At 41.6% G+C, this 26272-nt stretch overlaps 2 protein-coding genes across 2 annotated transcripts; one reads left to right on the forward strand and one right to left on the reverse strand.

The window, feature by feature from the left end:
• The first annotated feature begins 662 nt into the window (after nt 1-662).
• Nucleotides 663-20912, forward strand: dcbld2 (discoidin, CUB and LCCL domain containing 2). Its single transcript, XM_014997233.2, has 15 exons — nt 663-1046; nt 6242-6466; nt 8761-8898; nt 11924-11975; nt 12069-12141; nt 14565-14698; nt 14796-14836; nt 15007-15222; nt 16271-16395; nt 16855-16999; nt 17786-17935; nt 18024-18117; nt 18192-18241; nt 18314-18448; nt 19378-20912. The coding sequence occupies exons 1-15, from the start codon at nt 944-946 to the stop codon at nt 19758-19760; spliced, it is 2064 nt and encodes a 687-aa protein (XP_014852719.1). The 5' UTR covers nt 663-943; the 3' UTR covers nt 19761-20912.
• On the reverse strand, nt 20890-26111 carry cdc50c (Cdc50 family member C). The gene is made up of 7 exons (XM_014997234.2): nt 25681-26111; nt 25359-25475; nt 25074-25181; nt 23621-23711; nt 23402-23548; nt 23083-23295; nt 20890-22073 (listed from the first exon to the last, which is right to left on the reverse strand). The coding sequence occupies exons 1-7, from the start codon at nt 25876-25878 to the stop codon at nt 21886-21888; spliced, it is 1062 nt and encodes a 353-aa protein (XP_014852720.1). The 5' UTR covers nt 25879-26111; the 3' UTR covers nt 20890-21885.
• Nucleotides 26112-26272: the final 161 nt, after the last annotated feature.

Consider the following 26272-nt stretch of genomic DNA (forward strand, 5'->3'; position numbering starts at 1 on the left):
TTGAAATGGGGGTGGGTCACTGACGAACATTTTTAAAGAAAATAAAAAGTGAAATCTATCATCTAAAGGACTTACACTTAAGTCTTATACTTAAGGACTTTTACTCAAGTATAAGTCTTTGCATTGTTTCATACTTAAATATTTGTAAATATGATTCAACTACTACAATATTCCCCTTAATTTTCAATTATTTTAGACAGTCTAGGTATTTAAATACAATTTTTCAATTTAAAGTTTTATTAGATAGCTTAGCTATTGATTATTTTCTATAATTCTAGTGTCTTTTTAAAATTGATATTTAAACCGTTTCTTTTTTTCAGTGACATTGTTGGGATGCGGAGCTGCTTAAATGCAGTTTAGAAAACGATAGTTCATCTATCGTAATCCATTAATTTTCTTTCACTTCAGTTACGTTTTAAGGATCAGTTTTTTCTTCTAAATTTTCCCTCAGTGGCTCATTTTGATAGTCCGGCTATTTGAATGCCATATTTGTATTTAAACTCTGATACTTTTTTTTTTCCAGATAGTCCAACTATTTAAACACAATACCCCCCCCCCCCCCATTCAGCTGGATGAGAATCCCCCTAGCATTTTATGGCTGTGTGGGATCATTCAGACCACTTGGGGGACTCGGGTATCCCATTCCCAGATCCGGAGGTGGAGTCTGTGTGTGTAGGAAGTATCTCCACAGATTGGCTGAGTGTGTGTAGAGCAGTGACCTCCTCCACTGCGAGCGTGTCGCTAACCACCATTAAATTTCAACTAAACAAAAACACATCCACGGGAGGAAACCAGGCGCTTACCCGCTTTAGAGGAGATAAAGATTTGGTCTTCTCCATTGTTTTTTTTTTTTTTTTCCTTTCGTCCAGGCTGAAGCGGTGCAGCAGCAGCAGCAGCAGCTGGGGCCAGAAGCGAGCAGTATGCATTCAGACTGCAGGCTGCTATGGGCAGAGCGGTAATGGTGGGCAGGGGACCGACAGGGGCCGGGGTGTTCGTCCTGTCCGTGCTCATCGTTTTCACCGCGAAGGGCTGTCGAGGCCAGAAAGGTTGGTGCCACACAGCTGCGGCGATAACCGGAGGAGGCCAGTGTGGCCGCAAATACACGAACACATCCCGGTTTAAGGTGTTGTTGGGGGGGCTTTTAGGAAGTGTTATTGTCCAGCTAACTGAAACCTGCCTTACATGGCCGTGTGTCTGTGTGTGTACGTGGGCTCTGCTTCACGCCGCGCACTGTGGAGGTTGGTGTGTTTTTTTGTTGTTGTTTTTTTTTTTTTTTGGTGGAAAACTGCTCGGGGAAAAACCAGGCAAACCGGTTCCTGAATTTTGACGTTTTCATTTTTCATTTTGTGAGTGTTTGTAACAAATGAACAGCAGGCGTTTAAGGATTTTACTGTCAAAGCAACAATGTGTTTCTGATTTTAGTCTCCCAATAAACTGGTTACCGTTTAGGTTTACCATTTGTTAGGCCTTTTTATAGGTCGGTTTAAAGAACGACGCCATTTAAAAAGTTTATGGCCTTTTCTTTGCCATAAACAAAATTAAATGATTGATGCACATCAGAGGAGATTATGTGTTAAGCACAAGACTGGAAAAAAAGCCAAATAAAAGCATAGCTAAACTCAAACTCAAGTTTAACTAAACTACACTCGGATGGATTGGCTTTTCCTAACACTTTGGGGTTGGGGGTAAACACGTGTGTCCAGTTTGTCACTAATTTATTGACTCTAGCAATACTTTTTAAATATACACAAAGATGGTTTTAAATCACTTCAGGAGAGATTACTGGTGTTACAGAGCGTAATGTGAGCTGTAGCTCACTGCAGTTTTTCAGTAACATTTCTGAGTCATTGTCGTGTTTTTGTTCTGCTCATCTGGATAATGTCCACTCAGAGGGCTCTTGCATAACTCAAGGCTCGCATAATATTCACTTAGCACCATGACGTGTGTCTGCAAAGTTTTATCACACAGCCAGGAATCCAGGATAAGGTTCAAACGATTATAACAACTTCTCTCGCAGTACATTTTGTAATACAGTTTTAAAATGAAACCCCAGTCAAAACAGTCTGTAAGCTAAAGCTAATGCTTTGCACTGCTAGCATTGTACCTGGGTGTCTTGTTTTTCCTCAGTAGGATTTGCTAAATAATAGGTGATCTGCCTAAAGCAATTTAAGTTCTTAAATTATGAACTGAGATGGCACTGCTGCAATTCCAGTACCGATCTCCAATACTTATCAAAGTATCATATCATTGAGAAAATTCCAACCCAGCTAAGTGGATGAGTATGAAAGGGTAACATGTGGGTAATATTGCAGGAGGAGCTTATTGATCTGGGCCTGCAATGGGATGCTTTATCTGATGTTTTATGTTCTCATCATGTAAATCACTTTGAATTGCCCTGTTGCTGAAATGTGCTCTAAAAATAAACTTGCCTTTTACTGCTAATTGTATTCAGTCTAGCAGCTGAGCTTATCACTTAACATTACATTCTTGGAAATAGTCAAACTTCCAACTTCATAATAGGGCTGTTATTATTGTTGAATAATGTAAGGATACCGGTTACACTTAACCCACATTTCTTTTTCTTTCTCCCATCGCCACAAAGTCTCCGCCGCTTTATCAAAGTCGACATCAAGGGCAGCGAAAGTCCGTCCAACTGACTGGAAATATTTTTGGCACACTGAGCATTAAAGCATCTCATTAGAAATGTAATGCGCCACTAAATGTTGCATCAAAGCAGTCATCTGCAATTGTAATATAAGCTGCATCAATATTGCGATGATGACTTGCATTTCTGCGCATTGTGCTGATCTACTTCAGAGGTAAATGGAGCACCACACAAGTCAGTAACAACAACAGTGAACAACAGTTTCACTGTAGCCTCCCAGTGTGTGTGCATGAAGTTTTAAAAATGTTCCCATCTGTTTGAGGACCAACCAACTCTTCAGTTTTGTTTGTAGGTGTTCAGGTTTTCGGCCATCATCCTGCTGTCGGTACGAAATAGGTTTGACTCTATTAAGCTCATTCATTTGTCGAATAGGAGTGAGAGTGGGGAACCAGCAACCGTAATCTGTCTGATCATGAGATTGAAAACTTTCAGGGCTTAAAATGCAGAAATATTTTTCATAACTAGTTTTTAAGAATGTAGTGAAATACAACTAGTTTATCTGAGTTGTTCCACTCCACTCTTCAGACAAGCTTTTTTTTTTCTGGTAGATTAACCCCTAACCATCGACTTACACTTAAATGTAAGTCAATGGGTCCATTTGGACACCGGTATCCTCGTGACATTTAATGATTAAACAAACAAGCTTGCTTGTAAACTTGCAATTCTCCAATATGATGATCTAATAGATTTGCATTTGAATGCCAGTGAAACACAAAATGTATTTTTTGTTTGTTTTTTTTCTTCTAAAAGATAAACAGTTTTCTATAGCTAATAGGTTACGTGTTGATTTGTTCCCAAATTCTGTACAACTATCTATCTGTTCTCATTGTGGTTCAAGAAACCAGTGGGAGGGCTGGATACTTTTAGAAATACAAACGGGTAAAAACACATTAACTTTTTATTCTGTCATTTATATACTCTCACATACATAAAAAGTTGCACAGAAGCAGTAGATTCCTGCAGCTTTGCGGCTCTTGTGTTTCATATATATTGGATAATGAGGCCGGGGTGGCCTGGTGACTTTCTGTGTAGGAATTCTGACTTTGTTGGGATGGTTTTATTGGGGTTTTCCAAACTTGAAACTCTGAAACCTTCTGAATACCAATTAAACTGAAGGAGATGAGTGGATTGAGTGTTAAAAACATGCAAGATTTTATTTTAGGAAACTGTTTTCTTTGTTCCTTTGCTTGTTTTAAGAGGCTGCATTTCTGCAAACCGCTGTATCCATCCACCCACCCACCCACCCATCCATCCATCCATCCATCCACCCACCCACCCACCCACCCATCCATCCATCCATCCATCCATCCATCCATCCATCCATCCATTCATTCATTCATTCATTCATTCATTCATTCATTCATTCTCTTTACACCCTTGTCCCTAGTGGGGTCGGGAGGGGTGCTGGTGTCCATCTCCAGCAAACGTTTCAGGCGAGAGGCGGGGTACACCCTGGACATGTCGCCAGTCTGTCGCAGCCACTGTAGCCACTTCTTAGGAATTGTTCTTTTCGTAAGCAGTGATAGTAAATATTCAAGATATCAAGACAAACTACATTCTTTACTTGAACATCCATGGTAGTGAGTGCAACAGTAGGGATGTGTAATCTGTCTCTTTTAACCTCATCAATAGCAAAGTATGTTTGTTCTGAGCAGAAATGTATAACAGACTTCTTGTTTTGTCTTAAAACCGAGGTCAAGATTTGTGAGCTAGTGCAAGGTTTATTTGCACTGTTATCCCTCAGAAGCTCCTGGTTTCTCTAGGCAGCTGGATCAGGTTGATAAGATAATGAGTAGACGTACAAAAGAGTGTGTTCAGGTTTCAGAATGCTTCAAACCTTTAACTTCCCAGAAATTACTTAAGATAAAGGAGCTGAAGGGGAAATCATGTAGGAAAACTTCCAGGTTTAAGGGTTCGTGCAAGTAGATTTATCTGATCTAATTGCACTGAGCTAATCTAATCATTTCTAGTCATTTGGACCACTTAAAGGACCTTTACATTGGAGTCCAAGTCACCCAACTGCACCTACAACAAACACAACTTCCTATGGCGCTATGCAGGTCGGGGGACAATTTGGGGTTAAGTGCCTTGCAAAACTGCACAAGTGATGGGGTGGAAGATGGTTTTTGATTCATCTGGGACATTTCCTGGGCTTGAACCCAAAATGTCAATGTGAGCTACCTGGTGATGCATTGTGCTTGGAAAAGCATTGTTTTGTCATTGTATTGCTTCTGGTTCATCTGGCAAAGTTCCTCCAGATGTCCCAATCAGTCCGAGGGGGCGGGGGGACTTTTAAAAAAAATAACTTTGCCTTTGTCCTCTGCAGTTCAGTCCTGGTACTTAGTGCAGAAAGTCAGTCTGTCCTTGATGTTGTACTTTGAGAAGATCAGCTTCTGTGTCTGCTTTCCCTAGCATTGTCTACCTTACTCTGCGTAACTGCAATCATACCAGCATGCTGCCATTGCTCTACACTGGTGGCAACCAAATCCTTTAGCTGAATCCTGTTTAGGCAACGGTTCTTACACATGGACGCTTTGAAGCTTCTTAGCAGTTTGATCATTTGTTGATTGGTGTACAGTCTTTCCCATAACAACATATTCAAATTACCTTCATGAAAATTGATTACAACATGTGATGTCTTGTAAATAGCCATGGTTCACCATAGGAAAAATGATTTTAAGCCACTTTAAGCAGCCATTTTGCCTTTCTAATCCAATAAAAATGACAGAGTGCTATCAGGTTAGCTGTCCTGGTTAACAATTTCCTCCTAGGCAGACCATGAGATCACAGAACGGATGATAACTGGTCATTTGTGTCTGGCCCAAACACAGCGTGCAGCCTATGTTTTTGCAATTAAGTACGTTTTCATTCATTTTGGGGGAAAAGAGGCATTTTGTCTGAATTGCAACTTAGACACGATGCAAAGCGTCGCCATAAAAACTGAAGCAGTGAAGATTTTTATCGGTCTGAAAACTTTTAGCCATTGAACAGCTTCTGGGGAAGCCAGGGCTGCATTAGAAGTCAGGAATGTGGTTGGTCGTTTCCCAAGGTACCTTAAGAGACGGAAAAATGTGAAAATTCAATGCTTTGTTGGGCTAATAATGGAGTCTCCAGTTTTCTACATTGCCTGTAAAGGGAAATTGATGAAATTTGATTTTATTTCTGTTCACATGCAGATGAGCAGTAAAGAGAGACAAGAATCTTGAAAAATACTGGAATTTCCTCACCTTATTTTCTGTCTCATTGTCCAAATGTTGTCCCTCCGTGTCAGGCCATAATGTCTTTAATTTTCTTCTTCTTGCTTCTTCGTTCATTTGTTCCTTCCCTTGGAGCCTGTCTTCCCCGTTTCTCTTTTTCTGCTATTTGTATTAGTGCGTTTGTCCACCCTTCCTTTATTCCCTCTTAGGTGTCGTTTCCCTGCTCCTTTCTTCTCTTGTAGGAAGATGGACTAAAACTGGAATCGCTGAACTCAAAAACAGGAAACTTTAAGCTTGCAGCAGTTAAAGTAGCATCTTAAAATGATGTATTCTTTTTCACGTTGCTTTGTAAATATAAATGTGTGTGTATCGCCTGCAGGTGATGGCTGCGGCCCCAGTGTGCTCGGCCCAAGCAGCGGGACGCTGTCCTCTCTGGACAATCCGAGGACACACCCGAGTGACACTGTGTGTGAGTGGGAGATCACTGTGCCGCGTGGAAAGAGGATCCACTTTCGGTTTGCTCTGCTGGACTTGGGAGACAGCGACTGCCAGGTCAACTATCTCCGCCTCTACAACGGCATCGGATCCAAAAAGACTGAGATTGGTGAGAAAAGAAAGATACCGACTGGTTTTGTGAAACAGACTCAGGTTTTAGGATTAGAGGGTGGCTTTTAGGAACGACTAAAAGCCACCCTTTGCTTCAGGTCAGGCAGCTCTTTGTCCCACTTTATAAGTAGTGCTGTAAGGTGAAGTTGTTTAGCTATTTTTGTTTGTGTGCTTGTCAAAAAAGAAAAAAAAAAAGCAAAACATCTGGGGACATTCTACAGTTACTCTGTGGTGATCAAATAGTCTTGAAGTTACTTTTGACTGGGATGATCAGTTTTTGGTCTGCCATCATTAAAGTATTATTTTTGTTACTTTCAATCCCAAGTTTCAAAGTTAAGGGACATGGATGCAAATTCCCTCCGTACTTTTTTTATGTTTGGATGGATATACATTTACATCGGAGTTTAAGTTCGCTATAAATGTTAAAAGGCTTATGAGATATAAGCACCTTTGCTGTGCATGTTTTTGGTTAATTGTGAAACTTGTGAACTTTCAGCCAAAGCTTAATTTTAAAGAAACCAAACTGCACAGTGCTGATGCTCACTGGTTTGAGCAAAGAGTAAGTAGAGCGATGCTCTGGTTATATTTAAATCCACCCAACTAAAAGTGGGTCTGCCTTTACTCTGGTCATGTTTCTAAACAGAAAGTCGACTTTCTTTCTTAGTTAATTGTATTATGAAGTTTATCTGGGGTAGGTTAACTTAGAGACAACAAACCACTAACCTCAAGCCCAAAGCAGCCCGGTCTACTTTGACACATGATACTGATACTTAAAGCTGCTTTCACCTCTGTTTAAAGAACACACAAAAAACATAATGGATGGGTATTCCTGGGGCTCTCGGTGGTTCCACAAGCAGAACCACAGAAGCCCACTTTGTGTGTAGGGATGAAAGGAGAAGCCATTTGTGAGAGGATTGCAGCAGTCAGAGAGAAACATGAGCATTTCTCACTGAATTTACGTAGCTTGGTCCACAATCACTGTCACCGACTAAAATTATAATCCAGTCTGTTAGTTTGCACTTCTGAGACACACTGCGCAGTCTTAAAGGGGAGTAATCGAAATGGAGCTAATGAATAGTAAAATAATAAAAACATATTTTTATGTCTTAATTATAAGTAACTGATGTTTTGTAGGACGAGCGTTGGATTCAAAACAACCGTCTGACCAGACTCTTGAGTAGACAAGCCAACATTAATAACACTAGATTGGACATAATAAATGTTCTGGTTGAAATTCAGGTCTAATTGAGTCTCAGTGAATTATTGTTGCAAACAGCTTAATAATGTTGCATAATGGATTATCCTGAGCCGCGTAGTTCTCGCTGGCTTTTCATTTCATGTTTTCTTTGTCCTTTAAAAGTGTGAGAAAAGTAACTGTGAAAATATGCTGATCAATCAGAAAACTGCGACACGGGGAAAAGTGACGCTGCTCATTTTGTTACAATGGAATGTTTACTGGCCCCATACCAGTATGATCACCTCATACTGGGTGGTGGGAGTGTCGAGGTTGGTGCTTGCTCTTGAAACTGGGAAATTAGTCATCTTTTAGTCAACTTAACCTGATGTATAAAGTCCTGCTCCTTAGGTTGAACTCATTTGTGCTAATGTCATTTTTTTTCCCCGTCTTAGGACAATTGCTGCTATAAGTTTTGATCCGGATTGGGTCGAGAATTAAACTTGGTCTTAAGTTTGATTTCATTTTGTTGTGGTTGAGGGATCACTGGATGAAGAGGTTGGAGGCATTTATTTTGTCACTCAGCTTGGAGAAAGCTTGGACTCGTTGTGAATATTGAGGTTTTAAAATAAAGTCACTTTAAAAAAATATATTTTCCATCCTGCTATTCCTACAGTTTGAAGTAACTTTAATGAGACGTCAAGCAAAACGCCCTGGAGCGACCTGTTTATTCTCCAGCTTTATAGAGCACAGCATAGCGAGGTGCTGCCCTTCCCCCACTTGTTGCTGCACATTGCACGGCTGAAAGGAGGGGGTTGCCATTTTCTCACTCGCAACAAAGGTGGACTGTTGTGTAGATATTTCCGGTTACTCTGGTCATGCTGTATAAACTAAAGGAGTGGTAGCTGAGCGGTAACTTTTTTTTTTTAAAATGACATTTGGAAAACTGTGACATCATGTCTGTGGTGAATGCAGCCTGGCAAGTTGAGGCGATACCTTAACTAATTAACCAGGCAGCATCACTTAAGAGTATACAGTGAATTTATTCCATACTTTCTTATTAAATCTTTGCGTAAAATTTCACTAATCGCTGTGCTTTTCTATTTCTTGCATTAAAGTGAAATACTGTGGTTTGGATCAGAAGGTTGATGAGCTGATCGAGTCTTCGGGCAACCAGGTGACTGTCCAGTTCAGGAGTGTGATGCACCGTACGGGACGTGGATTCTACCTGTCCTACTCCACCACTGAACAGTCAGGTGCTGCTGGTTTGCTCTACACCATTCTGTTTTTTGTTTTTTTTTGTCTTCTTTCTCCAGTGGCATTCATTTTAATTACGAGACCTGAGCGCTGAGCCTGGTTCCGTTTTTGTTTTAGCCCTGGAGGTAAGAGTTGCTAGGATTTTCTCTGTTAGTCACAGCTGTTTTCTTTCTGTACCCCAGCTTTATTTTTATGACTATGAAGTAATTGTATTGTCCTGAAAAAACACTCATACACAAATCTTTTTAGCATATGGGTTTGTCTAAAAGCTGGCAGCTTGTTGCGTTTTCCTCGTCTCTGTGTGTCATTTGATCTGTGCTATCAGATGTGCAGTTAAAACCAGATGTTTACATACACTGCGTAAAAAAAAAAAAAAAAAAAGGAATATAGCCGTTCGCTCTCACTTCTTGGCATAAAATGTGACTGAAGGTTTCCTGGATTACATCAGTCAGGATGACCAGGATTATTCCCGTTTCCCTGAGTGCAAGAACAATGGCTTCAGATTCGCAATTTAACTTTTATTATTTGGCAGAATTTCCCCTTCAAACTTTGACACAGGTCAAATGTTTTGGGTATCCGTCCACAAGCTGAACTGGTATAACCGGGTCAGGGCTGTAGGTGGCTTTACTCAGACACACCTCCTGCAGATCAGGCTTTCGTGATACCCACTTCAAAACATTGATTTTATGTCCCTAATGCCAGTTTGTAACTAAACTAGTTTGGCCTTAAAACATCTTAAATCCATTTTAAAAAAGTAAGTTAATTGACTAATCACAGGTATAAAATTTTGTCCTGTCAGCAATATTTCATCTCTTATAGGTGTTTTTGTTGTGGGATTTTCTGTTAGGCAAAAGTTTGAGTCGCATGCTGACATCTTTGTTGCGTTTTCGAGGCGGTTGAGGCTACTATTAACTAGCTGCTAATATACCCTTGATACCCTTCCTGTTTGAGGTTTTTCTTTTAAATACATCCAAAACTCGAGAACTTAAAAACTTGAGACAAACAAATATCTTGTTTATCTCAGTGCACATGTTGGTCAGTAAGCTACAGAAATATTCTAGGGTTTAACAAAAAAAAAAAAAAAAAAAACCAACAACAGGCAAGAGACGAGCCGAAGCCGCAAGAAATAAGTATCCGCAATTATTTAGCTCCGACGGTCATCGTGGCTCGACTGAATCACACTGGGTGGCATTTTTCCCACCACAAAGCTGATGCATGTGTTTTCCTCACATGAAAATGATCACTCAGGTGTGTGTGGGTGGGCAGCTTGAACCAAAAGTTAACCAATCACCATGGCGATGCGAGGTGGCTTTTTTTCTCTCTCCTTTTTATTTTTTTTTTCCATCTTAACTTCGTTTTCGAGGTACAGTTTTTGATCGTATTAATGTGGTCACGGCAGAAGGAGGGCTGCAAGTCACCGCAGAGTTTACATGACATTCCCAGCAGCCCACGTCATCCTGCGAGACATGACTGGTGTGTTTGATCACCCATTGTACTCCCACGGCCTCGCAGGGCCGCTTTGTTGTTTTTCAGAGTTTACATGGAAAGATTCGCGGCGGGTTCAAAATTCAAATTGAATCTCCGCGGATTTATGGATTCAGATTTATTTTTCCTTTGAGTGATGCAGTTCAAGCCACAATCGGGACAAATCCAGGACGTCTGAAGTCGGTTGGCAAGTCTGTTTTTAACATGCGAGCAGCTGCGGGAGTTTTTCAGGTCCAATCCAAAAATGTTTTATAGAGGTCATTCAGTCGCTTTTCTACTCGAGTCATCTTGTACATGCTTCCCTTATGGGGAAACATTTGACATGGCTCCCACAGAGTTTTGTTATAAAGTCTATTGAACCGCAGTATCAATGTGTAAAATATCTCAGTAATAATGGATGCTATGTTTGATGGGGTATAATATTCCCTGCATCCTTGTAAAATCTCAAATTTTGTATCAAAAACGTAAGTTGGCCTTTAATAAGTTTTTTCCAGGTCTTAAATTTTGACAGAACTAATTAATCTTATATATTACATGTATGGATTTTTTTTTCCTTCGCAGGCAAAAGTTTGAGTCACACTCAGACATTTTCAGTATGTTCTGTGACTCTACCGCTAACATTTTCAGCAACGGTATCTAAATATTTTCCTGAAATTGTGCGACCCTCGCATTTAGATTTCTATAGACAGAAATTAAATTTCCTGATATTTATAAAATCCTTTTTCTTTCTATGACATTCAAATTCATAGAAAAAAAAAACCTGTTGTACTCATGGATGAGAAGGTAATTCAAACTTGTAGGAGGTCAAATTTATACAAACCACTCAGGTTTGCATGGATTATATTAAATATAATCCAGTGAACAGCAAACTTTATTAGTAGGATATACATGTTTATTATACCTGGACCCATAGTCTGCGTATTTCAACTAAAATATTAGTTACTGACTATAAACCTGAGTTAATAAAGGTCCTGAGGTCGGCCATTGAACGTTGCTCTGTCCCTTACACACACGTTACCGTGAACACACTAGTCCCACTTTGAAACATGGTGGGGGCAGCATGGTGCTATGGGAATTCTGTCTTTCAGCAACGACAGGGAAGCTGACTGGGTTTGGTGGGGAGATGGATGGAGGTAAATCCAAAGATTTGGATCACAACTCCATCAAAAACTCACAATGTGTGGCAAAACTGTCAAGACTAATGGTCAGAGAGGCTCTCCGTCCGTCCATCCGTTGTGGATCTAACATGACAAAATACGAAAAGCTAAAGAGGCGTGAATACTTTAGCGAGGTGCCGTGTCTCTCCACTTACTGAGTGGATCAAGAAAAATGCAATTAATTTTAGAAGTTTCTCTAAAAACACGTCCGGTTTTGGGAAACAATGGTTTTTATTTTGAGCGCTGTACTTTATAATTTTCAGACGACTGATTGCAGAAAACGCAGCGGTGGTTTCCTTTTTATAGAGGAGGAGAGAATGTTTGTTTTGCAGCGACATGCATAGAAACCAGTTCTGATGCCGTTTGTTTTTCCCCTTTGCAGATTTAATCACTTGCCTCGACAAAGGATCTGATTTCCCAGAGGCGGAGTTCAGGTGAACGCCGTTTGTTTGGCATCGATTTTATTTAGGTTTTTTGTTCAAAGACCAGACTGATACTCTTAGTGTTTTTGCTTTGTTTCTTCACAGTAAATACTGTCCTGCAGGCTGCTTGACATCTACAGAGAAGATTTCTGGAACTACACCAAACGGATACAGAGAGGTGAGTTAACGCCACGTCCTGGTTTGATGACCTCACGGAACCCCCTGCTGTGCTTTAGGTCAGTGTTACTTAGTCTCCTAATGGTGACCTCATTAGTTTAATTTTTTTTGGAACCTTTTTTTTTTTTTGCTGGATGGTGGCGGGAAGGGTGTTCCTGACAGATGGGAAGACAGGGAGGAGCGCGGGGGCGTGCGCTTCAGGGAGCGAGGCGCCCCACAGGAACAGAGGAGGGGCAGGGTCACTGGGTAAAAGGGAGGTTAGATAATAGTTTGGCTGAAAATAATAACCCTGTAATCCAGTCCAGCTGCAGGAGAGCGCCGAGCAGAGCCGCGTGTTGAGTGTTTCTGGAGAGACAAAAACCTGCCGAATGAGTCAATGTTATTAAAACGCTAGAGAAACGGCGTTGCATGTGGACACCGGGTGCGTTTTTATTTGCGTGTGATTCATTCATGTTTTGCTTTCTGGAGGGCGTGTGTGTGATTCCAGAATGGTGATTGTCAGTATGTTGTATTAGTCCTTCCACTCAGATTACTATTTCACTTCTAGGTGTCTTTTACCCTTCCCAACATCTTGCTACGCGTGTGTTTAAGTGTGCGGTTTTCTCCGTTGGAGGCAGGGTGCAGCGATTTTTTTATTTTTATTTTTTTTGTCGCAGCGGTTTTTGCTAACCCTCTCTCCAGGATGTGGCGTGCGACTTTTGGGAAGTTTAAGAGTCACAGCGAAGGTGTTGATGGCTTGTGGCAGGCTTTTTACTGCTGCGTTTGTGCATAAATCCCAGCCTGCTGCATGTGTACTCGTCACTCTGCGGGTCACCAGTTTTCCCACAATCTCCTCAGCTGTGAATTCCACTGTGGGTCTTTTTTTCCCGTAATAAAATTTCACTCCCGCTCCAGCAGCTGCTCGTATGGAGGATCTCCTCCTCTGGAAGAGGTGGGGTCGGCAGGGTAATCTGGGTTTTTCTCAGCTGCTCTGTGATGTGGAAGCAGGTTTGGACAGGAATGCAGTCGGCCGTGACACATTCCCCATCGGTGGCTCCCGTACAGAGAGGAGCTGATGAATCAGGATGATGTCACTCATCTGCTCGAGTCTGAAGGTTAAAGTGATCACACTGCAACGCAGGGCGGACACCGCATTGCTGCACAAAACTGGCAGTGGAGCTGTAGCGGCTAACGTAAACTTCTTCTTATTGGCCGTTGCTTCACTCAGGAACATCAGGTTTAATTAAAGTAAACCTCAACAGTCTTTGTTTCACAGGTTTTCTTCAGATTGCATGGCCGATTGTGGAATAGTACTAGAATTAATCCACAGTCGGCAACTAACAATTATTTTAGTAATCAGTTATTTTGACAGGCGATTAATCGGATAAAAAATGTGCAACGTTCAGCTGATTTTTCACTTTGTCACAATAGCCCTTTTTTATGCAATATTAGAAATGCATTAAAATGCATGCAAACTAATAATTCAATTCCTTTTTTAAATAAGAAAATATAAATGTTATTACCTCAATTGCCATAATATACCATTCCTTAAATGAACACTTAATCAGTTGTAGCAAAGAATCTAAAACAAAACATCTAACTTCAACATGTGAAAGGTTTTAACCCTTTCTGCTTGATTTATCAATACAGCGAAGGACTACTATGTAATTTCATAACATTAACCGATTTATAATTGGACACAAAAAGATGCTTAACAGGAGATTATTTTTGTATTTTATAGAATTTGAACCAGGTTCAAGCTAAAACTGACATTAAAGGAGTTGTGGGTAGAATGTATTTACAGACACAGCAGGTTTTTTGTGTTTTGTCCTCTGGTGTTCTTTGAGCAACAGTTTTTTTTTTTTTTTAGTCTGTACAGTCCAGTTAACAATTGATCGATTTCCAAGTTAGTTGACAATTACTTCAATAGATCGACTAATCACGACTAAGAGCTTCAGCTCTGCATCATAATATTTTGGTTTCGATATTCAATAGGGCAGATGAAGCTAATCTATTCATCATGAACCTAAAACTTCACAATATATTGAATCCCAAAAGCAAAAGAAATCTCATGTACTCAGCATTTAACGCCCTGCATGACGGTAACATATCTGGCTAGTTGGATGGACTTGTTCTAGCCTTGGTGTCCATATTGTACAGTTACTGAGAAGCTAACAGTCGTATAGGGTGGTGGCAACGAGAGAATATTTTTTTTATTTTTTATTTTTTTTGTCCCCTTTAGTACTATTATAGCTTTGGAGATATTTTACCCAAAGCAGGTTTTTCCAGTCTGTCATCTTGTCTGAAGCCCTTTTTTTTTTCTTCCACCATCTTGAAAAAACTGTAAGTTGTTTGCTCTTCACGGTTGAATTGATGCGAATCTGTGCTGTCAAGGTACCTAGCAACAGTCTCTGCTGTCTTCCCTTCCTGTGCTCGTCCCTGCAGTCGTCCCCTCTGTGCGTGGCGGCTATCCATGCAGGTGCGGTGTCCAATGCTGCGGGAGGGAAGATCACCGTGGTGAGCAGCACAGGCATTCCTCACTACGAGGCAACACTGGCAAATAACGTCACTTCCACTGTGTGAGAAATACAGACGCCGCAGCGCAGAAAACTCATCTCTACCTTCTTCGCTCCTGTTCAGTCTCTCACTCGTAGTTTCTGTTTCATCTTCTTTCAGAGGAATTTTATCAAAGAATCTTTTCACCTTCAAAACAGATGGTGAGTTTTTGTTTTCTTCTTGTGAACGCTTGGAGCTCAGAAAGCATATAGAAATATGTTTTTTCTTACACGCAAAAAAAAAAAAAAAGCATGTACAAACTTTTCCAAACACCAGTTGAAAGCGTGTTTTAAAACCAAGCCTCCTCCTCTGTTACGGATGCCTCTCTCAGGCTGCTCCGGGACGCTGGGTTTGGAGTCTGGTGGTATTGTGGACTCTCAGCTCAGCGTTTCATCCGTGTGGGACTGGAACACCACCGCCGGTGAGCACGTCGTGTGGGGGAAGTCGGGAGCTCGTCTGAAGAAGCCCGGGCTTCCCTGGGCTCCTTCACCCAGCGACCGGCAGCAGTGGCTGCAGGTTGACTTCAGGAGGGAGAAGAGGATCACAGGTACACCTCTGTTCTGTTGTTCTTTTCCTCTCTATTGCTTTAACAAGATCTTTAGTCATAATGATTTGGGTTGATTATTCCCTCCGGTTTTGGATGCCGTGCTGTTCGAAAGATTTTTGCTCTCGTCATTTCGGACAGTTGCTACGATGCGCAACAGTAGCAACAAGGTATTGTTCTTGCAAATAGGAGCAGCCGATTGGCCTCTTTTAAAGCTCAAATAATACCTGAACTATGACCTCAAATCCCAGAGGAGATGAAAAGAGCGGAGAGACAAAGAGGCAGTTCAAACCTTGGATCAGATCCGATTCAACCGTCTCTCTTCCTGACTTTCAATCATATTTATAACTTTATTCTCTGATTTAGCCATTTTAGGTTCTAAAAGCTTTGATAAACAGCTTTTTTGAGTTCAAATGCAATAAAAAAAAAAAATATTGCCTTCTCTATTGACTTTGTCTCTTGCTCCCGATTCATCTTTGTGCATTTTGAATCTCTGCTTTAAACCTGGTTCTGATCCAGCAGCACGAAATGAGAATACTCCCTGCTTCTGTCCTGGTCTGACAAGCTGCCAGCATAGCTTTGCATTATTAACTCAGTATGTGTTTGTGGATCATTAACTTTCTAGTTAAACAAACAAAAGGCTTAATTCTAAGGTTTCATATTGATGCTGTGCATGAATGCTGCTTCTGTAAAGACGTGGAGCTCAGCTTTCAGTCCAAATAAAGAATATAGTATTAGTCCTTAAAGCTGCACAATATATGTAGCAAATATATTAGAACTATTTAAATCACAACAGATTATTCGGAAAGGACAATAATTATTGGATAATATATCCCAAGCAGACGCTCACATAGGAGAGGAAAGGAGGAGATCACAGCTGATGTCTTTATGGCAATATTTACAACGCTATTTATGTAGCTCCAATTCAGTCTAATCACACACACATACGCTGATGCTACTTATCAACAATGGTTTGAAAATCTGAGGGTTTTCCAATACTGTGCATCCCTGTTTATTCTTCACCTGTAAGCCGACTGTCTCCTCTCTGCAGCGATTGTCACCACGGGTTCCGACCGGATCGAGTACCCGTACTTTGTGAAGGCATACCGGGTTCTGTTCAGCAAAGATGGCAAGGAGTGGCATTTCTACAGGGAAACTAATTCTTCACAAGACAAGGTACAAAAAAAAGAAAAAAAAAAGGAGAAATCAATAATAAACCCTGCTTGTTCAGCCATTACGTCATTTGCTTTTATGTTTTCTTCATTTTTTTTTTTTCCCCTCCAAATTACAGTAAATGGGTAAAGTAATTTCTTAAAGCGGTAGGAGTATTTTGTTTCCCCAGCAGCTGATATTGACTAAAAGACGTGGATGGTAGGAAATGAGAGGAGGCAGCGGTCGCAGATAAGTGCTGTAATGGCCGAGTCGGGTATTAATAATGGAAGGATATGGATTGAGCGGCGGAGCTGCTGCCTGTGACGGTTCACTGTGGGGGATTCACACACTCCCTCATTGTGTGGGAGATAGTAGCTATCAGCTTTTCCAGTGGGGGGGAAATAGCTGTTGTTCGTTGTTGCGCCATCTCTGACTTTCAGCTGTCATGTTTCTTTTTTCCTTCTTCTTCTTAATCTATGGTAGATTTTCCAAGGTAACATGGACTACCAGGACAAGGTGAGGAACAACTTCATTCCTCCAATCGAGGCTCGTTTTGTGAGGATAAATCCCACCTCGTGGGAACAGAGGATTGCTCTGAAGCTGGAGTTGTTTGGCTGCGTTCCTGGAGGTAAAGGAAGTTAGTTCACCACCAACCATCCCTTTAATGTATTAAAAAGCCGGCAAAAGTATTTTTACAGGTCAGAGATTTCTGGTCTCAGTGAGACATCCTGGTCAAGTAAAGGTGCTATAGGAAGAGTAATAAAAGCAAAAAAAAGTAGTGTATAGTTCTGAATTGGAAGGAAAAGTAATAAATGATTTTGATTTTCCAACATTTCCAACTAATTTAATGTCAGGTGTGTGTGTGTGTATATATATATATATACACACACACCATGCATTTGATGATTTCAAATCCATGAAACACTATTCACTATTTTTGTGAAAAACATTTGTAAACCGTGGAGCATTTTACTTCCACGTCAGTATTATGTTCTACTTTATGACATAAACATACTAGTAAAATACTGTGACGTTTATGATCTTAATGTCAGTAAGTTTAAGGGGTGTGAATACTTTTGCAAGTCACCTCAAGTTTTGTCAAGAAGAGAGTATGGTGAAACATTTGCATACCCAAACTTTGTTCTATCTATTTTGTTTTGGCTCCAAAGCTAAAAAGAACAACTTGTTCTATTTGAACCACCCTATAATAAATCACTTGTTTTAGGACTAATTAAGGACTTTAACGATGCACTAAACTGTTGTTGGCAGGATGTATAAAACTCCAAAGTTTATTTATTTTATTTTTTTTAAGTACCGCATGTTTAATTTGCAAAATTGAGTTTCTGTATCAGTGAGTTAAAAAAAAAAAAAGTTCAATTCATGGATGTATTTTGTTGGCCGTCCTTTTGCTCAGGTGGCAGAGCAGCTGCTACAAAACTGTTCACTACTTCCGGTTCTGGTTCCACTCCACCTCCCGCGAAGACGAAGCACCCGCCTCACCTCAGCGAAGCCACGCACACGCCGGACATCAGAAACACGACGATGCCTCCCCACTGTGGCAAAGGTAAGGTAGCTTTGACCAGAGTGAGACCTCCCGTCCGTACAATAGCAGATCTTTGTTTTCAGCTTCAGTGTTGTATTTTCACTCCCAGACGTGGTGCTGATGGCAGTTCTGGTACCGGTGGCGGTCGTGGTTCTGACCGCTCTGATCTTGACGGTGGCTTGCGTTTGCCACTGGAGGAATAAGTACGACTTTGTGTCTCCTCACGTCTCCTAAACGTGAAATCCCCTCCTTTACTGACCTTTTGTTCTCCGTACAGGAAAAAGAGCGCAGAAGGATCGTACGACATTCCCTACTGGGATCGGACAGGTATGTCACCGCTTTGTCACTTCGAGTAGCGCATGTATTGCAGCTCCGCGACTCATTATTGGTGTGTTGCAGTCTGGTGGAAAAGCATGAAGCAGCTGCTGCCCTCCAAGATGATGGAGACCGAGGATTCGGTTCGCTACAGCACCCCTGAGGTCAGCCGGCTGGCGGGACGGAGCGCCGTTCCCAGTCTGCACGCCGAACCTGCAGGTACGCCCTGCTCACTGCGAGGAAAAAAATAAATAATCTGGTCCTTTTTAAGGCTAATAGGATGTTTTAGTCGTGTGTTTCTTATAAAGTTATCAAAATCTTTTAAGCTTAATATTTCCTTAGACTATTGTACAAGAATACATCTCGTCAGCCTCTGTATTTGCCCCCTGGAGGCCATCTTTTCACATTACTACTTCACTTTCTGTGAGAAGGATTGCAAAATATGTTGCCTTAATTTATTCAGAATTACATAGTACTGCAGGTGGGTAAATATCCCACATCATGGTAGTTTTTATGCAAAATATTCAGCCGATGATCAGTTTCTGTCCAGCAAGAGGGAAGTCCTAACTCTGACGCAATACTCCAACAGAGACAAAGTTTATACTCCTGGTGTTATTTGAATCAATGCGAGTTTAAACCACCATCAGTTTAAATCGGGTTCAATAAATTTAAAGTGATGAACATGACCTATATTGTTTCCCTAAAGATTAAGGTTGGCAGTATTATTTTTTTAAAACAGAGCTTGAAAAAATTGTTTGCAGCATAGCAAAAAAGCAAATTGATGATCACAGGGTGAGTATTTATCACCTTTTGTCCACATTAATTAAACAGTATTGCACTGCAGGTTGTGATCTGAAATAAACATCTTATAGGTGCTTCTTAAAGCCTTCAAGTATAAATTTTTGTTCCATTTGAAACAAAAGACGGATGCTGAATGGGAAGAAGGCAATCAAGCAAAGGGCATTCACACCTCCCTAAACCAACCAGACCTTGAAGACAAACTTGGTAGAGGTCCATTAGAGCGGACCGAACTGGGCTGGTGTGAATGAACCCTTACAGTATTCCAAAACGGGAGCTCTAAACTTCCAACGCAGAGAATGCTCCGAAACGCCCCAAAAATAACTTTGACTCCTCCATTTTGTTTACAGAGTATGCCCAGCCGCTGGTGAGCGGCGTGACCACACTGGGTGCACGGTCGACCTTCAAACCAGACGAAGGGCCTGAACCGGGCTACTCGGATCCAGACCTGTACGACGCTCCCATCCCACCCGACGTTTACCACCCCTACGCGGAGCCGCTGCCGTCATCAGGAGCCGAATACGCGACTCCCATCGTGGTGGACATGGGCTGCCACCTGCCCTCCAAAGTGCTTAATTTTGTGGGGCCCAGCTCACTGCTCACATGGACGGACAGCAGCCAGTCTGGGGGGTCTGTCTATGACACGCCTAAAAATGCCAACGGACAGACCACGCCCACTCAGGATCTGACCTATCAGGTCCCTCAAAGTGTTCCTCCAAAGCCAGCTGGTTGAGCGCCGAAGAGGCCGGACGAGCCCGGTTTGGGGAAGGAGAACCCACCTGGCTTTGAAGTCTTGAATGAACACTACCTTTTTAGCTTTAGATTCAGCTGGAGATGTCTGTATTTCCTGAACTTTTCAGCAAGGCTACAAAAACTGCTTGTGTGGTGCCTTTAGAGTCCTATCACTGAAACTACGATGAATGTGTTGGTGACGGAAAGGAGGAAGCTGACTACTGTTTGTGAAAGACTTTGTCCCTGTTTGTGATGTGTCCACCTGTTCTCTTCCGAAGCTGTGATTTTCCACCCCGATCGTCTCTCCATCCAGTCGCTGCATGTTTCATTGCGTCGCTTGCGTTCAGATCCTTTCCGAACCGCGCCATGGTGCGTTGTCGGATCGCGTCGCCTTCCTTGTGGTACTTGTGTTTTAAAGCATGACTTGAAATTGTTAATAGTTGTTGTAATTCCATCACTGCGATCCTTTTAGGTCAAACGATTGTCGGATTGTTTTTTACTTCACATCCTGCTGATTACCGAGCGGCCCCCCCTCACTGTTAGCGAATCAATCTGTTGCACTGTTATGGCTGAAAGTTTTTTTTTTTTTTTTTTTTTAGGATAACTTCTGTCATGAAGTATTTTACCCGTGACTTTTCCTGATGGAGACCAAATCTTGCCTTCTGTGGTCCAAATCTGTGCCATCGTCACAACCATTTAAAAAAAAAAAAAAGTCTTAAATTAGAGAAGTGTAATGTTGTTGCAAATGGTAGTGTGTGATTTAGTATTTAAGTCGGTGCTGCATCTGTCCTGAAGCGTTTAGATCGATTGTTCCCGTCGTCTGTGTTCATCGGCGTCCGAGTGTTTAACCGTTTAAATGTCGCACCGGTAAACTGCTTTCCTCTCCTGCACGCCTGCAGGCACTGATCTGAGCAAAACACTGGCTGACAGGAGGGCAGATGGTGGACAAACGTGCATCAAGCTGCTTCATATTTTCTCAGAACAGCCGCCTCAGCTGTGGCAAGGTGCGCCAGTGTCACGCGCCGATTGTGTTCAATAACCACAGAGTGATTTATGGAGATTAAAAGTTCCCTGGTTGCATAAAAAAGGTGGAATCAATCTGTTTGGGAGGAGAAAAAGGAATAAAGATGTTTTTTTTTTTTTATTAAAGAAATGTTTATTTCTTTAGTGCTTCACTGAAAATTCAGTCATTGCAATTGACTAATATAAATAACAGCTTGGCTTTCATATTAAATTAACAGGTTAATATAATTAAGCATTTAAATGAGCTGATTCTGTATTTCATGTGATAGACGAAGGTGTGAAACTTAACGGAGAAATGCAAAACTGAGAAGCACAAATCAGCTATTGGTGGCCACTTTGAGGGTTTAACCTTGCTTCTTAAAAAAAATCAACAAAAAAACATAACGGCACTCAATATTTTTCCTACTTTCTGCTGTGTCTGGGCAGAGTCACTGCAAAATCTGGGTGTCAAAACATGTACGTTTATTTTAAAAGTTCACATAAGAAAGTTTCTTTGTAGAACTTTCTAATATGAATTGGTGTTTATTCTGATTTCAAAGTTAATTAGGTTCTGGACTTTGGAACAAATTAAAAAGCACCTGGTGTATCAGCCTTAATTAAAAAACAAGTTTTACCTTTCACAGTACCAGAGTTTCTGCACAAAGAGCCAACAAGTTTATAAAGTGAAAGTGAAAAATTGGGACCAGTCATGAGCTGCTCACTTTGCACCTCTAAAAACTAGGATTTTCAGTTTCACTCTAATCCTTTTGACTTTATTCCAAATAAACAATTTACATCTCCCAAATTACTCTTTTTTTTTTTAAAATAAAATGCAACACAATAAGTGCTTTAATTATTTAACTCTCTTTAGCAAAAAGATGTGAAAAACCCCATCTTATGGCACTTTGTGCTCCAGTATAGCAAGGCCCTAATGTGACGTATGCATCACGAACCCTTGAAATAAACATAAACTACGGTTTAAAATGCAGCTTGACTGCTTCCTATTAAAACAACAATTTTGTCACTTTGGGTCTCCCGTCTCTGGTCTGCAAACCTTCTCAGCAGCGCGAGTATCAGCTCAATCCTTCATCAGTTTCAGTCCTCTGTCTTGACGCCTCCATGCTTCATTCCTTCATGTTCTTCCCATCCTTTCCGAACTTCCACCAGGCCACGGTGAGGACGACGGCCGCCAGCAGGATCAGGCTGCTGGTTACCAGGTAGGCAATCGGCAGGAAATGGTTCTGGCCTCCGAACCAGGTCAGCGTGGTCAGCACCACTCCCTTCCTGCCCTGGAAGTGCTGCACAGGGAAGTCTGAAGAGGCAGGAGGTCAAGGCTAATCTGTAGCAGGTAGCATGCAAATAAACATGGCAGCTTCCACTAATTTTAGCGCTTCTGGGAAAGAAAAAAAAAAATCACGTAAATCAAATAAATTGACGGTTTCACAATGTAGGAAAATCCATTCATTAAATTGAGCACATTAATTCAGCAAACACGGGGGGAAGCAATACGGGATATTTACGACACCTTCACTGGTCACACTCAGAAACTCATCTACCAGCCATGTACGATGCGCTCCGCCACCCGTTTCTTCAGACCGGGATATGAAATTTATTGTGCGGTTCGTCGGTAAAGCTACATTTACACGGTAAGCATCAGCTACTCAGCCGCCCGCCCTGTTCAGTCTATCCGCTCACCTCAGCGCTCTTCCCGCCGTTCGCTTTCAACCAGCAGCCCCGGAGGAGAAATGCTGCCGTACTCCAGGCATTCCCCAGTCATTTTAAGGATGCTTATTGGTTCCCCAAAAACGATAAAGTCGGGCATTATCATCAATCAATAAAATCCCCACGGGCCAATCTTGAAGATTGGACTTTATGCCACTGAGACTTAGCTTTTGTCAACAACTCAGAGGCGGAAGTGAGAGCTCCGCGCAACGTAAATGAAGTCCCGGCCGGAACACGGTGCGCTAACTAATAAAACATAAATTAACGAAGCTTCGAGGCAGGTAAATTTTCCTCGAGGAATTTTAGTAATCGAGGTACTCGAATCATTCGAGGAATCGTTTCAGCCCTATGTGCATGTTTGTCTTGTCTTTACCATTGTGAAGAGTGGATGAGAATTTTTTTAAACACATTAAAACAAAGTAAAAATAAAGATGATTCTGTTGTGGAATAATGTGATGCAAGAAAAATGACTTAGTCTCAGAATATGCAGCTTCAACTAAAGATGTGAGATTCATTTTTTTTTCTCATTTGAACTTTAGGTGAACCGTCAAACAAGTGCCTGAAGGAGGTTTCCCGTGAAAACTGCAGTGAAAGGATACTGTAGGATATATCGATGCTGTAGTTTCCCTTCGGAAGCCCTTTTTCAAAGATGGGGTCTGCTCTATTTAAAATCCCATAAAGCTTCTTGAAGTTGGGGAAAGCCGCCTCTCTCATCCAGACGATCAGGTCCTCATTAATGAAACCGTTGTTGTTCGGGTCATGTGGGTCCAGACTGTATACAGGCTTCTGCCAGTACAGAGGCGGTCTCGTACCTGCGGAGGAAACGCTAGAGGTTTGTCCTCGTGCCCGGCTTCTTGCATCTTTCGTGAGAGAAACGAAAGCCCTTCCTGAGACCGAGGTCGCGTCGTCTCTCCTTACCTTCAAAGACCTCAGCAAGAGTTAGATTGTCGGTCCTTGGGTTGCGGAACTTGATGTTTTTGTCTGTGTACCAGGTGAGGCCCGTTCGCAGCAAAGGAACAGGAACACTACGGCTGCTGGAGAGGTGATAGTTCAGGGTGAAGGAGTCTGGGAGGAGAAAAGACAGTCAGCTGGCCGATGCAGAGATTGACGACGTGTCGGGTGGCGAGCGTTGTTTACCGTTGAACATACTGTTGGCGATCGCTCCGCAGGGAGCGATGGGGACTCCGTCATTATCTTTGTCAAACGGCGCACAATAAGTACTTGGGTTCTTCAGAAGAAAATGAGAAATTAATGCAAGTTCTTTAAGACTAAATGGATATTTCAGTTAACTTTGCACTGGAACTGCTAATTTTATTTCAATATTCTGTAAATCATGTAAATCTGTAACAGGAGAAGCTGCCCAGTTTTCACCACTATACTTCTGTCCACTATATAATATGTTTATGTAACTCTTCTAAACAGGTTATTGATATTAAACCAAATGAGGATCAAACTAATCAATTTTCAAATGAACTACCTTTAACAAAACACAGTTTTGGCTTTTAAGGAGTTTATAAATTGCAGCTTCTGCATGTTTAGAATCCCATTTTGAGCCTAAGCTGTTATTGGAAAATTGGATCCAGAGTTTGTTTCACAAATATATGCAGGCTTTTTTTTTTTTTTTATAAATATTTTGCCTTTTTTTTAAGCCTGTAGAAATACCTTACATTAATTGACTCCAAGCTCTGCATGTGGAAGCTATTAGTGTGAATCCGCAGCATGCAGTCATGAAATCTCTCAGCGCAAGTGAAACAGACCATCAGCAAGTTCAACAGCTTCAACGGGCCTGGATGTTAGAAGTTTAGAGATCCAGGATGTAAATACTGAGGATTCATGGGAAGGTCCTCTTGTAGTACGGAGCTGGTAAACTCAGACAGGTCAGTACTAAAACCACTAATAGGTCTTCATGGACAGTAGTCAGGTGTGAAGTGAAAGGAAAAACGATGCATTCTTTTTCCATTTCTTTCACAATTGAGTGCAACAAACTGCCTTCAAAAGTCACTGGGTTTGAAAGTAGACTCCGCTCGTAATTTAGTCTGTATGAATAAATGCTGCATTTTGAAGGCAACAGGAACACTGTCAGAAAACGAACAAACAAAACCGTGAAGACCAAGAAACATACCAGAAAGACTGAATATAGAGTAGAGTGTTTTACAGCAGGATTGGGTTTTAAAACAATACGCCGCGTTTTGAACTCACAGAGATTAATCCATCAACTGAAAACAGCACTGCCCAGCACTGAGCGCACCGTCCCCACTGTGAAACATGGCGGTGGCATCATCATGGCAGTGTAGATGACCTTCTGCAATGGCGCTAAGCAAACTAGATAGCAGCTAAGATACACTGAGCAATATGGGATGGAGCGGTTCAGACCAAAGAATAATCACGTGTTAGAAGTCCAGACCTAAATAACTCTGAAAATCTCTGGAAAACTGCTGTTCACACACGTTCACCATCCAATCTGACTGAGGCGGAGTTGAGAAAATTGAGGGAAACTTTCAGCTTTTGAATGTATATTGAATATTGTACTACAAAAATTAATACGAATGAGAATAATAACCTCTAAAGTGGCAAAAACAACTAGAGATACCTTTAAATTCTTTATCCTGCCCAACGTCTGTCCGTCATCTCTGGAGTCCATGTACCTGCGGAGGTTCTGATGGAAGTTTTTGAGACCGTAGTAGAAAAAGACATCGCCCTTGGGAGAGAGCCAAAATATGAAGCAATGTGCTCTAATCTGAGGCACACACAGTAAAAAAATAATAATAAAAATGAAAATTATACGTGATGCAATTTGGATTCTGAATTTGAAAGTTGAGCCATGGAAGGGTCTGATGTCACAGTATGTCCAACACGCTCACACAGGGTTGGGTACCTTCAATGATTTGTCAATTGAAAACTCCACCCGACAGCTGCAGGTCTGCGCTGCGTTGCTCACATTTCGACGCAGGTCGAAACACTCATTACAGTTTCCCAGATCGGTGTAGTCCAGCTGGAAGGGTTGAAAACAACCGACATGAATCAGGACTCAAACCTTAACCTTGGCTCCTGTGTATCTGTGCCACTCCCCGTTTTTATTGCTCAGTGCTCCGAGCTTCCCGTCCCTGCGCCTCTTCCACCCACGCAGACTGTCGGATATTTATTTCTCTTCTACACATCAAAGTGAGAACTAAAAAGCAAGAGTTATTTACGCTCACCTTTATTTCCTGCGTGCTCTGTACGAGGAGAAGCAGCCACACTCCGAGCAGCATGCATATCACAGCCAGCAGGTAGAAGAAAGGCAGCACAGTGTTAGCGGTTAGCATTGGAGACCAGGCGGGGAGCCGCTGCTGCTTGAAAGCCGAGTTGTCCGGCCTCCGAGCCAGGGGCCCAGACTTGTTTTTGGTTTTCCCCATGAGTGGGACCGACGGCTGAAAATGGCACCTGAGAAAACGACGCTCTGTCTTCTTTTCTTGTTTTTTTTTTGTTTTTGTTTGTTTTTTTAACGTCAGTGATATCCGCCTGTGTGCTATCAAACACGCACAGCACTCACCCCAGGCACTACTGGGTGGGGAGTCAGTTGCAACCTGTCATTTATTAACCACAATCTCTTGCCTAACTACCTCTTTGTGTTACCTTTGTCTCATTGTTTAATTACCTCTAAAGTACTTTTTTTTTCCTGAAACAAGTTCCTGTTTCATTCGACTGTAACCATACAAGATTTCTACCTCTTATTGGCTGATAAAAGTAAAAAAAAGAATTGCATTACTCTAAAGTTGCTATGACAAATGACTTCCTGTTTGATGTAAA

Source organism: Poecilia mexicana, unplaced genomic scaffold, assembly GCF_051168715.1.
Source record: "Poecilia mexicana isolate PSO_F unplaced genomic scaffold, ASM5116871v1 scaffold_2, whole genome shotgun sequence".
In the NCBI taxonomy this organism is placed as follows: domain Eukaryota; kingdom Metazoa; phylum Chordata; class Actinopteri; order Cyprinodontiformes; family Poeciliidae; genus Poecilia; species Poecilia mexicana.